Source organism: Trachypithecus francoisi, unplaced genomic scaffold (assembly GCF_009764315.1).
Source record: "Trachypithecus francoisi isolate TF-2019V2 unplaced genomic scaffold, Tfra_2.0 Lachesis_group0, whole genome shotgun sequence".
NCBI classification, from domain to species: Eukaryota; Metazoa; Chordata; class Mammalia; order Primates; family Cercopithecidae; genus Trachypithecus; species Trachypithecus francoisi.
In genome coordinates, this window is record NW_022681453.1 from 195,994,634 (window position 1) to 196,007,621 (window position 12,988).

Here is a 12,988-nt window from a genome sequence, read left to right on the forward strand (position 1 = left end):
CCTGACCTCAAGTGATCTGCCCACCTTGGCCTCCCAAAGTGCTGGGATTCCCGGCGTGAGCCACTGCGCCCAACCCAGATTATGGATTTTGAGTAACTAAAATGACAGACAAGGCCAGCACAGTGGCTCATGCCTGTCACCCCAGCGTGGTCACAACGCTGGTCACAGTTGATTCTAGGGCTGATACACAGATAGCATTAGCTCTCCCCAAGGGCGGTGGGGCCGGCGGTTCAGCGTCTGCACGCCTTCCAGGCCGCCTGCCGCCTGTGTGCAGGCGAACGTTCTCCTCAAGGCCATCCTTACCGTTGGGCACTTCCCTTGGGCTTACACTGCCCTGCCTGAGGCAGCCTGGCAGGGGGCCCACCAGGCAGGAAGTAATGCCAGGAAAGTGGAACACTGTGGGCGATACGGCTTATGGGTTCCTCACCTCCGGTTCCAGGAAAAACCCGAGGCAAACAGCCCAGATGCTGGGAATAAGCCTCAACCCACAGCACTTAGGAAGCCGCAGGCTTTGTTGTCTCTTCAGGGAGTGGCTTCACCCGTCTTGGAATCTGCCTTCCGCCATTGTCACTCATGCTGCTGCCACACCTCCTCCCGAGCCAACAGCACACCTGTCACCTCGGCATACCTGTGGAGCCACCAGAGGGACCACCTGGGGAAAACATGCCTACTGCCGCTCAGCCTTCACATTCCTGGAGCCCTAAACGACATGAGGCCGCTGCGGGGCGTCTCCCACCTGAGGCAGTTCAAGGAGAGAAAGGAACTACCTTGATAGGAGATCTCTGGCTGACACGATGGCAGAGGCTCGACGGAGGCTTTGAGGACTCAGATGTGGGGAACGTCTCTACCTCAGTGCCAGCTCCAGTGCCCTCCTTGTCCCTGGATGGAGCCTCCTCCTCTGAGAGAATGTCTTAAAAACTCTCCATTTTACTCGATGACACACGTGTGCCTTTTCACAGTGACCTTGTCACCTTAAGGGGTCAACAGCCTTCACACTCACTCTAACATCATCCCAGAAAAGAGACACCAGGAACATTGGCAAAAATACCCGTGTCACAGCGTCCATCCCAAGAATGTGCCTGGCTCAGCCTCAGGCTCAGAGACCTCTGCATGTGGCAGTCCAAGAATCTGGGGGAAGGTCAGTGGCCGTTTCTCCATCCTTGCCTCAGTTCTCCACCCACTCGGTGGCAGTCCCAGAGCTGAGCAGCTCGCAGCTTCCGAGCAGCAGCTCTTACCCTGAGCCCCCCGCCCTGCTACTTCCAAGGCAGGTAATATCACTCAGTCTCTTCAAATCTCGATTTCCTCACCTGTGAAATGCGGCCGCTGTTAACAAGATGAGCTGTAAAGCACGAGCACGAGCTGTGAATATCTGTGTTATTCATGGAGTCATAATGTGCCCACGAGAAAAGGAAGAAGTCCTACCTCCCTGGTCTGCTCATCACAAGTCAGCTGACCCTCAGTAACTCCAGACCCAACACAGATGCAGAGTTTAATTCATGAGGTCTGGTAGGAAGAAAGTGAAGTTATTAACCAAAACTAGTAAAGGGGAAGCAGCCAGATTTCTACTTAAAGTGGCTGCTTTAATTTTCAGTGCGGAAAGCATGGGTTTCCAAAGGAAAGCCTTGATAAGGAAGGCACGCAAGAATCGGGCTGAGTCCTGTGTCCACGTGTCTTGTTCTGGTGGCTCTTTTGGGTCCCAGTCCATCTGGACCTCGCACTGACATTTATTTTAACGACGGCCGGATTTTAAGGAGCTATCTTGAAGTAATTTCTGGGATTTTGCAGGTGGGTTTCCAGATATGGCTTGTCTCTTTCAAGATTTTAGCCCTTGAAACTTTTAGGAAGACACATAGTTCGATCCTCGCACATAGTTAGGTAAATGGAAGGGAGTGTATACAGACGGTGAGAAAAGGGAGGGAGTGTACACAGACGGTGAGAAAAGGGAGGGGGTGTACACAGACAGCGAGAAAAGGGAGGGGGTGTACACAGACGGCAAGAAAAGGGAGGGGGTGTACACAGACGGCGAGAAAAGGGAGGGGGTGTACACAGACGGCGAGAAAAGGGAGGGGGTGTACACAGACGGCGAGAAAAGGGAGGGGTGTGTACACAGACGGCGAGAAAAGGGAGGGGGTGTACACAGACGGCGAGAAAAGGGAGGGGGTGTACACAGACGGCGAGAAAAGGGAGGGGGTGTACACAGACGGCGAGAAAAGGGAGGGGGTGTACACAGACGGCGAGAAAAGGGAGGGGGTGTACACAGACGGCGAGAAAAGGGGGGGGTGTACACAGACGGCGAGAAAAGGGAGGGGGTGTATACAGACGGCGAGAAAAGGGAGGGAGTGTACACAGACGGTCATGGCTCTAATCCCAGAACTTTGGGAGGCTGAGGCGGGAGGATCCCTTGTGCCCAGGAGTTCAAGACCAACCTGGACAACATAGAGAGACCTCATCTCCACACAAAAAAAGAATTAGCTGGGCATAATGGTGCATGCTGGTGGTCCTAGCTACTTGGAAGGCTGAGGTGAGAGGATTGCTTGAGTCCTATAGGTCGAGGCTGCAGAGAGCCCTGAGTGTGCCACTGCCCTCCAGCCTGAGTGGCAGAGCAAGATGCTGTCTCAAAAAACAAAACAAAACAATCTTTGGAGGCAAACACAATGGCGACAAAATGTTGGCAAGTGTTATTTATTGCAGTATTCACTATCAGTAGGTGCCTGCATATGTGGGCAAAAACCTTAGCTCTGGTTAAATAAATAAACGCTACACTCATCATTGTAATAAGAGCTTCAACTTCACTAAGCTTAAACTCTCAAGTCTCACGATGTTTTTCTGTCTTCTATTTAAAGAAAATAGTGATGTGACAACACTGCTTCCCTCATCCACTCCAAGTAGCCGTATTTCTACGAAGAGCATTCCTCACGAGACATCCCCTTCAGGTGAAACAAGCACCGCACCCCATTCCAATGTGAGCAACACAGTCCTGGTGACATCACAGGTGCAAACAATGACAATGTCCACAGACTCCACTCCAGGAACCACAGGGGAAACATCAACAACTGAAAGTAAAAATCCTACTGCAGTCACTTCAGCAGGCTCAGTAGCAATGACACTAGAGGGACAATCAACTGCAACTTCTTCAAGGACCTCTAATCAGGACATATCAGCTTCATCTCAGAACCACCAGACTAAGAGCCTGGAGACCACCAGAGAACCTGAAACCGGCACCCTCACACAGAGGGCCACATTCACTTTTTCATCCTCCCCAAGTGTACACAATGTGACAGAGACTGTTTCTCAGGAGACATCTACTCCAGGTAAAACAATGACCTCATACCCCTCGAGTTTCAGCAACACACCTGTGATGACAACATCCACAGACTCCACTCTTGGAAACACAGAGGAGACATCAACACTGGAAACTAAAAGTCCTGCCCCACTGGCCTCAGCAGCCTCCATAACAGCTGAGACAAATGGACAATCAACTGCAGCTTTTCTGAGGACATCTATTCAGGACAAATCAGTTTTTTCCCAGAACCACCGAACTCACAGCATGCAGACCACCAGAAAATTTCAAATCAGCACTCTCACACAGATGACGACATCAACTCTTTCCTTCTCTCCAAGTACACACAATGTGACAGGGGCTGTTTCCCAAGAGGCAACTCCTCCAGGTGAAACAACCACCTCATCCCCTTCTAGTTTCAGCAACACACACCCAATGACAACATCCACAGACTCCATTCTTGGAAAAACAGAGGAGACATCAACACCTGGAACTAAAAGTCCTACTCCAGTATCCTCAGTAGAGTCCATAACAGCTGAGCCAGCAGGACAATCAACAGCACCTTCCTCAAGAACCTCTACCCGGGACATATCAGCTTCTTCTCAGAACCACCAGTCTCATAGCACAGAGACCACCAGCGAAGCTCAAACTGGCACCCTCACACAGATGATGACATCAACTTTTTCCTCTTCCCCAAGTGTACTCAATGTGACAGATGCTGTTTCTTGGGAGACATCCCCTACAGATGAAATGACCACATCATTTCCCTCTAGTGTCACCAACACACTCATAATGACAGCAAAGACTATAACAATGACAACCTCCACAGACTCCACTCTTGGAAACACAGAAGAGACATCAATACCAGGAACTGAAAGTTCTACCCCAGTGACCTCAGCAGTCTCAATAACAGCTGAATTGGGAGGACAATCACAAACAACGTCCTCAAGGACTTCTATCCAGGACACATCAGCTTCTTCACAGAACCACCAGACACAGAGCACAGACACCACCAGAGAGTCTCAAACCAGCACCCTCACACAGATGTCCACATTACCTCTTCCATCCTCCCCAAGTGTGCACAATATGACAGCAACTGTTTCTCAGGACACATCTCCTCTGGGTGAAACAACTGCCTCATTCCTCTCCAGTGTCACGGACACATCCATGATGACATCAAAGATGATAACAGTGACAACCTCCACAGACTCCACTCTTGGAAACACAGTGGAGACATCAACACCGCTTACTGGAAGTCATAGGCCAGTCACCTCAGCCGCCTCAATAACAGCTGAGCCAGAAGGACAATCACCAGCAACTTCCTCAATGACCTCTGCCCTGGACACAACAGGTTTTTCTCAGAACCACCAGACTCAGAGCATGGAGACCACCAGAGAATCTCAAACCAGCACCCTCACACACATGCCCACATCCACTCTTTCTTACTCCCCAAGAGTACTTAACGTGACATGGACTGTTTCTCAGGAGACATCTCCTCCAGGTGATACGACCACCTCATCAACCTCCAGTGACACACCCGTGATGACATCCAAGGTTATAAGAATGACAACCTCCACAGACTCCAGCCTTGGAAACACAGGGGAGACATCAACACCGCTTACTGGAAGTCTGACGCCAGTCACATCAGCAGTCTCAATAATAGCTGAGCCAGAAGGACAATCATCAGCAACTTCTTTGAGGACCTCTACTCAGGACACATCAGCTTTTTCTCAGAACCACCAGTCTCAGAGCACGGAGACCACAAGTGAAGCTGAAACCGGCACCCTCACACAGAAATCCACATCAACACTTTCCTCTTCCCCAAGTGTACTCAATGTCACAGAGACTGTTTCTCAGGAGACATCCCCTGCAGGTGAAATGACCACCTCATCTCCCTCCAGTGTCACCAACACACCCATGATGACATCAAAGGTTATGGCAATGACAACCTATACAGAGTCCACTTTTAGTAACACTGAGGAGACGTCGACACCTGGAACTAAAAGTCCTACTCCAGCCCCCTCAGCAACGACCATCAGAGCTGAGACGGAAGGACAATCAACAGCACCTTCCTCAAGGACCTCTACCCGGAACATATCAGCTTCTTCTCAGAACCACCCGTCTCAGAGCACAGAGACCAGCACCTTCACACAGATGATGACATCAACACTTTCCTCTTCCCCAAGTGTATTCAACGTGACGGAGACGGTTTCTCAGAAGACATCTCTGCCAGATGAAATAGCCACATCATTTCTCTCCAGTGTCACCAACACATTCATGATGACATCAAAGACTATAACAATGACAACCTCCACAGACTCCACTGTTGGAAACACAGAAGAGACATCAACACCAGGAACTGAAAGTTCTACCCCAGTGAACTCAGCAGTCTCAATAACAGCTGAACTGGAAGGACAATCACAAACAACTTCCTCGAGGACCTCTACGCAAGACACATCAGCTTCTTCTCAGAACCACCAGACTCAGAGCATAGAGACCACCAGCAAAGCTCAAACTGGCACCCTCAAACAGATGATAACATCAACTCTTTCATCCTCCCCAAGTGTACTGAATGTGACAGAGACTGTTTCTTGGGAGACATCCCTTCCAGATGAAATGACCACATCATTTCCATCCAGTGTCACCAACACACCCAGGATGACGTCAAAGACTATAACAATGACAACCTTTACAGACTCCACTCTTGGAAACATAGTGGAGACATCAACACCAGGAACTGAAATTTCTACCCAAGTCACATCAGCAGTCGCAATACCAGCTGAGCCAGAAGGACAATCATCAGCAACCTCGTTGAGGACCTCTACTCAGGACACATCAACTTTTTCTCAGAACCACCAGTCTCAGAGCACGGAGACCACAGGCGAAGCTGAAACTGGCATCCTCACACAGAGAACCACATCAACAGTTTCCTCTTCCCCAAGTGTACTCAATGTCACAGAGACTGTTTCTCAGGAGACATCCTCTGCAGGTGAAATGACCACCCCATCTCCCTCCAGTGTCACCAACACACCCATGATGACATCAAAGGTTATGACAATGACAACCTTTACAGAATCCATTTTTAATAACACTGAGGAGACATCGACACCTGGAACTAAAAGTCCTATACCAGTCCCCTCAGCAGCGTCCATCACAGCTGAACCAGAAGGACAATCAACAGCACCTTCCTCAAGGACCTCTACCCAGGATATATCAGCTTCTTCTCAGAACCACCAGTCTCAGCGCACAGATACCACCAGCGAAGCTCAAACCAGCACTCTCACACAGATGATGACATCAACTCTTTCCTCTTCCTCAAGTGTACTCAATGGGATGGAGACTGTTTCTCAAAAGACGTCTCCTCCAGATGAAATGTCCACATCATTTCTCTCCAGTGTCACCAACACGTTCATGATGACATCAAAGACTATAGCAATGACAACCTCCACAGACTCCACTCTTGGAAACATAGAAGAGACATCAACACCAGGAACTGAAAGTTCTACCCCAGTGACCTCAGCAGTCTCAATAACAGCTGAATCGGGAGGACAATCACAAACAACGTCCTCAAGAACTTCTATCCAGGACACATCAGCTTCTTCACAGAACCACCAGACTCAGAGCACTGAGACCACCAAAGAATCTCAAACCAGCACTCTCACACAGAGAACCACATCAATTCCTTCCTTCTCCCCAAGTGTACACAATGTCAAAGGGACTATTTCTCAGAAGACATCTCCTCCAGGTGAAACAACTACCTCATCCCTCTCTAGTGTCACAAACACACCCATGATGACATCAAAGAAGATAACAATGACAACCTCCACAGACTCCACTCTTGGAAACACAGGGGAGACATCAGTACCTGTTACAAGAAGTCTTATGCCAGTCACTTCAGCAGCCTCAATAACAGCTGAGCCAGAAGGACAATTACCAGCAACTTCCTCAAGGACTTCTACTCAGGACATAACAGGTTTTTCTCAGAACCACCAGTCTCAGAGCACAAAGGTCACCAGTGAAGCTCAAACTGACACCCTCACACAGATGATGACATCAACTCTTCCCTCTTCCCCAAGTGTACTCAATGTGACGGAGGCTGTTTCTCAGAAGACATCTCCTCCAGATGAAATAACCACATCATTTTCCTCCAGTGTCACCAACACACTCATGATGACATCAAAGACTATAACAATGACAACCTCCACAGACTCCACTCTTGGAAACACAGAAGAGACATCAACACCAGGAACCGAAAGTTCTACCCCAGTGACCTCAGCAGTCTCGGTAGTAGCTGAACCGGAAGGTCAATCACAAACAACTTCCTCGAGGACCTCTACGCAAGACACATCAGATTCTTTGCAGAACCACCAGCCTCAGAGCATAGAGACGACCAGAGTGTCTCAAATCAACACCCTCACACCAGTTACAACATCAACTGTTTTATACTCACCAAGTGGATTCAACCCAAGTGGAACAGTGTCTCAGGAGACATTCCCTTCTGGTGAAACAACCACCTCATCCCCTTCCAGTGTCAGCAACGCATTCCTGGTGACATCAGAGGTGTTCAGAATGCCAACCTCCAGAGACTCTACTCTTGGAAACACAGAGGAGATATCACTACCTGTAAGGGGAACCATTTCTGCAATTACTTCTAGAGTTTCAACCATATGGTTGTCAGACACACTGTCAACAGCACTCTCCCCCAGGTCTTTACCTCCAAAAATATCCACAGCTTTCCACACCCAGCAGAGTGAAGGTGCAGAGACCACAGGATGGCCTCATGAGAGGAGTTCAGTCTCTCCAGGTGTGTCTCATGAGACATTTACTCCACATGAAACCACAACATGGCCTTCCTCATTCTCCAGTGAAGACCGCACAACTTGGTCACCAAAAGAACTGCCCTCAACACCAACAGGTGCTGCCACTAGGCTTGTCACAGGAAGTCCATTTACAGGGACAGCTGGCACTATTCCAAGGGTCCCCTCTGAGGTCTCAACAATAGGGGAATCAGGACAGCCCACCACACACCCCTCCTGCAGCACAACTCTCCCAGAAACAACAGGGGCAGGTGCCCAGACACAATGGACACAAGAAACGGGGACCACTGGAGAGGTTCTTATCAACAGCCCAAGCTACAGTGTGACTCAGATGATAAATACGGCCACATCCCCATCTTCTTCACCTATGCTGGATGGACACACATCACAACAAATTACAATGGCACCATCAACAAATCATTCAACAATACATTCCACAAATACCTCTCCTCAGGAATCACTGGCTGTTTCCCAGAGAGGTCACACACAAGCCCCACAGACCACACAAGAATCCCAAACCACAAGGTCCATCTCCCCTGTGACTGACACCAAGACAGTCACCACCCCAGGCTCTTCCTTCACAGCCAGTGGGCACTCGCCCTCAGAAATTGCTCCTCAGGACGCACCTACCATAAGTGCAGCGACAACCTTTGCCCCAGCTCCCACTGGGGATGGTCACACAACCCAGGCCCCAACCACAGCACTGCAGGCGGCACCCAGCAGCCCTGACTCCACCCTGGAGCCCTCAGGAGGCGCATCACTTTCCATAACAGGCGCCCTTCCTGGTGTAGTGTCAACACCAGGGGCCCCAGAAGGACGCTGGACATCAGCCTCCGCCAGCACCTCACCTGACACGGCAGCAGCCATGACCCAAACCCACCAGACTGAAGGCACAGAGGCCTCTGGAGAAACACAGACCAGCGAACCGGCCTCCTCAGGGTCGGGCACCGCCTCAGAGGGCACAGCTACCCCTTCCTCATCCAGGGCGAGCGGCACAACACCTTCAGGAAGCGAAGGAATATCCACCTCAGGAGAGACCACATGGTTCTCGCCAAACCCCTCCAGGGACAGTCACACAACCCAGTCATCAACCGAATTGCTATCTGCCTCAGCCAGTCATGATGCCACCCCAGTAAGCATGGGAATGGTGTCTGCAATTGTCCCCAGCACCTTTCCTGTCACCCTCTCTGAGGCCTCCACTGCAGGGAGACCGACAGGACAGTCAAGCCCAACTTCTCCCAGCACCTCTCCTCAGGAGACGGCCGCCATTTCCCGGATGGCACAGACTCAGAGGACAGGAACCAACAGAGGGTCTGACACCATCAGCCTGGTGTCCCAGGCAACCGACACTTTCTCAACAGTCACACCCACACCTCCTTCGATCACATCCAGTGGGCTCACATCTCCACAAACCGAGACTCACACTCTGTCACCTTCAGGGTCCAGTACAACCTTCATCATGGCCCTCGTCAGCAACAGCCATGGCACCCAGACAACAGTGCCAACCTCGTCACCCGGGACCACGGAAGGGCCACCTAAGGTCAGTTCCAGCACCTTGAGTGATGGCGCCTCTCATTCTCCTTCCACAGTTGTGTCCACCAGTGAGGGTGTTCATGCCTTAACAATTACCACGTGGGTGCCTGCATCGTCGGTGGGCATCTCAAGCACACCCAGCCCTGAGCACCCTGAAGCTACTAAAAGGGTGGCCCCCACACCCAACCCCATGATAAGGTCCACACACAAGAGTTCTGCAAGCAATCATAGCGGCACAATGACTTCTACGCCAACCTCGTCATTCTCCCCTACCACCTACCTGTCAATCCAGACCACTCTGGAAGCTTCTTCAGCGTCTAAGTATCCTAAGAACACATTTCCCACTCCACAGCCATCCAGAGACTCAGCTTCCTCCAGTGACATGAACACAGCTCAGACCACACTGACTTTCTCTACTTCCAGCAGTCACTCTCCATTCTCTCCAGCAGCCCCTGGCCCTGCTGTCACGTTGAACTCCACCACCCTACTCACAGGTCATGCCACCCCTCTTGCTGTCACCAGCGCTTCCTCAGCATCCACAGTATCCTCAGGCTCCCCTCTGAAGACGGAAACATCAGGTAGCTGCCATCTGCCTTGTCTTCGTCTCTCCCAGTGGCCCCCTTGGCTGAATTCAGCCTAAGGAGTACTTGAGAACACTGGTGCATTCACATTATCTGGTGGGACTGAGTCAGGTCCCACAGAGGAGGAGGTGATGGGTGTGGTGGGTGACAGGCTCACCCCACTCTCTGCCCCAGTCGAAAACCGCTGATGTCGAGGGTGGTTTGGATATGACCAGCGGATAGACAAGGAGTTTCCAACTCTCTTCCAGCTCCCGATTTCTTTGAATCTCTTTGACTCTGCTGTTCTCTTACTGTAAGAACCACCCCTGCCTTCTCTTTTCACGTGTCCAGGAATGACGACACCTTCAGTGAAGACAGATGGTGGGAGAGGCAGAGTCACATCACTACCCCCAACAACCTCCCAGACCACCACAGCCCCATCCCCACCCCCGACCACCTCCCAGGCCGCCACCTCCGCCACTCCCAGCACTGCCACGCACACCCGCTCCACAGCCGCCCCCGTCCCTGTCCCACCTGAGAAAGGTGAGTGAGGCCATACAGGTGAGACCCGTGCCTTTTGAGGGGTGATATAACTGAAGGCTCCCTCTCAGCCTGCTTCCCACAGTCTCTGCTCTTTCGGGTCGGGAGGGCCTTACTGAGGACAGGGACACAGCATCGGAGTCGCTGCTGAGGGCTGGCTTTGTGCATGGCACTGGGCCAGGGGCTGGAGACAGAGAAATGACCCTGGTGCCATTCAGCAAGGGACAGATGGATTATCTGGTAGAGGCGGTTAGAGGACTCATGCCAGGGTCTAAGTGCACACAATGGAAAGCCGTAAGGAAGGCAGAGCCGGGGGTGGAGAGCACCCTGGGCAGGGAGGAGGGACAGGGAGGAGGGCGGGAACAGCTGGAACAAAAGTGCAGAAGGTATGGCCATGGAAAGTCGACCTGGTGCTGCGTGGGGAGCGGATCCCCGAATCATTTGGGGTGGCTGAAAATGAGAAGAAGAGGAGCAAAAAGTGTGGCCAGCATGCAATCCTGTAGGTAAGGAGAGCCAGGGAGGACTGTTTTGCATTGTACAAATGACATTTAACAAGTGGTGCCAGCAGCGGCCAGATGTGCAGACAGCGACCAGGCCAGGAGAGCCTACGGGATTCCAAGCAGGACCCGGGAGGGCCCCAAGGCGTCGGCAGCTGCGAGAAATACTTGGGACAAGGTTTCTCAAACCGCAGCCCAAGAACCTCTAGGGAGTCCTAGGTTAAATTCGAGGAGTCTTCAGGTTTAACTGGAGAAAGGCCATCTTAGGAAACAAGTCTCACTCCCTGAAAAGGGCTCTGCAGTCACGAATCTTCACTGCACTGGACCTCTGTCTTTTCTTTTCCTTTTTTTTAAACGGAGGGTTGCTCTTGTTGCTCAGGCTGGAGTGCAGTGGAGCAATCTTGGCTCACTGCAAGCTCCACCTCCCGGGTTCAAGCGATTCTCCTGCCTCAGCCTCCCGAGTAGCTGGGATTACAGGCGTGCGCCACCACGCCTGGCTAGTTTTTGTATTTTCAGTAGAGAGGAGGGTTCCCCATGTTGGTCAGGCTGGTCTCGAACTCCTGGCCTCGTGATCCACCCGCCTCGGCCTCCCAGAGTTCTGGGGTTACAGGCGTGAGCCACCGCGCCCGGCATGGACGTTGTCTTTTAACCCTGGAAAGGACTGGGACTTCCTAGGAGACTGTGGTGTTCTGCCAGCAGGACCTGTGTTTCTCCAAGCGGGGAAGGAGGAGAGGCGCCGTCTGGGGAGGAAAATGACCACGTGCGCCAGCGTGGGGGGAGCCCGTGCCGGCTGCCTCCGGGGCCCGCGGGGAGCGGGGCAGGTGCGGGCCGCGCGGGGGGCGTCTGGGCCCCTCTCAGCCCCGAGGAAGGCCCGGCCGCAGCTGCACGTCCTGCTCTTCTCTGTCCCGGCGCAGGAGCTTCCCTCCTCCCGTTCGGGGCGGGCGCCGGGGACCTGGAGCTCGTCAGGAGCGCCGCGGACTTCACCTCCCCGCTCCTCAGGCCCGCGGCCGGCTTCCCGCTCGGCTCCTCGCTCCGCGACGCCCTCTACGTGAGTCCCGGCGGCGCCGCGCGCCCTGGGCCGCTTCTCTCTCCGGCTTCCAGGCGGACCCAGAGGAAGCAGCCGCGGCTGAGCCCCTCGCGCGCCCCCGCAGCCCCCTTCGCGTCCGGCCGCTGCCGGGGAACGCGGGGCGCCAGACCGGGGCTGCCCACCCGCGGGGCCCGGCGCTGCTCTGCGCGGCCTCCCCGGGAGTAAAGCGCTGCGCTTGGGAAACGAGCTGTTCCGGCCGTTCCCGCGTTCCGGGGTTAGTCTCCGGCCGGTCCCTGCCGCCTGCCGCGGAGCTGGAGGGGCCGTGCTGGCTCCCGCGGCCCTCAGGGAGGAGGCTGTGGGACGCACCATGAGAGGGCGACTCGGCAATGGTGAGATGTCTACACCGGCTGGGCCATGAGAGAGATTTCCACCCCCGAGCGATGGAGAGAGGGTTTCCACCCCTGAGTGATGGAGAAACGGAGTCTACACCCCTGAGTGATGGAGAGAGGGTGTCTACACCCCTGAGTGATGGAGAGAGGGCTCCACCCCCTGAGTGATGGAGAGAGGGTGTCTACACCCCGAGCGATGGAGAGAGGGTTTCCACCCCTGAGTGATGGAGAGAGAGTGTCTACACCCCTGAGTGATGGAGAGAGGGCTCCACCCCCTGAGTGATGGAGATAGGCTGTCTACGCTTCTGACTGATGGAGAGAGGGTGTCTACACTCCTGAGTGATG

At 53.0% G+C, this 12,988-nt stretch overlaps 1 protein-coding gene across 1 annotated transcript in view; it reads left to right on the forward strand.

Annotated features, from left to right (window-relative positions):
* The window catches only part of MUC4 (mucin 4, cell surface associated), a 48,628-nt gene that overhangs the window by 5,868 nt on the left and 29,772 nt on the right, over positions 1-12,988 (forward strand). Inside the window, exons 2-7 of the mRNA XM_033213191.1 lie at positions 3,030-3,188; positions 6,525-7,288; positions 7,667-9,575; positions 10,077-10,208; positions 10,542-10,733; positions 12,142-12,275. Coding sequence (XP_033069082.1) covers positions 3,030-3,188; positions 6,525-7,288; positions 7,667-9,575; positions 10,077-10,208; positions 10,542-10,733; positions 12,142-12,275 — 3,290 coding nt within the window. The remainder of the gene's footprint in view (positions 1-3,029; positions 3,189-6,524; positions 7,289-7,666; positions 9,576-10,076; positions 10,209-10,541; positions 10,734-12,141; positions 12,276-12,988) is intronic.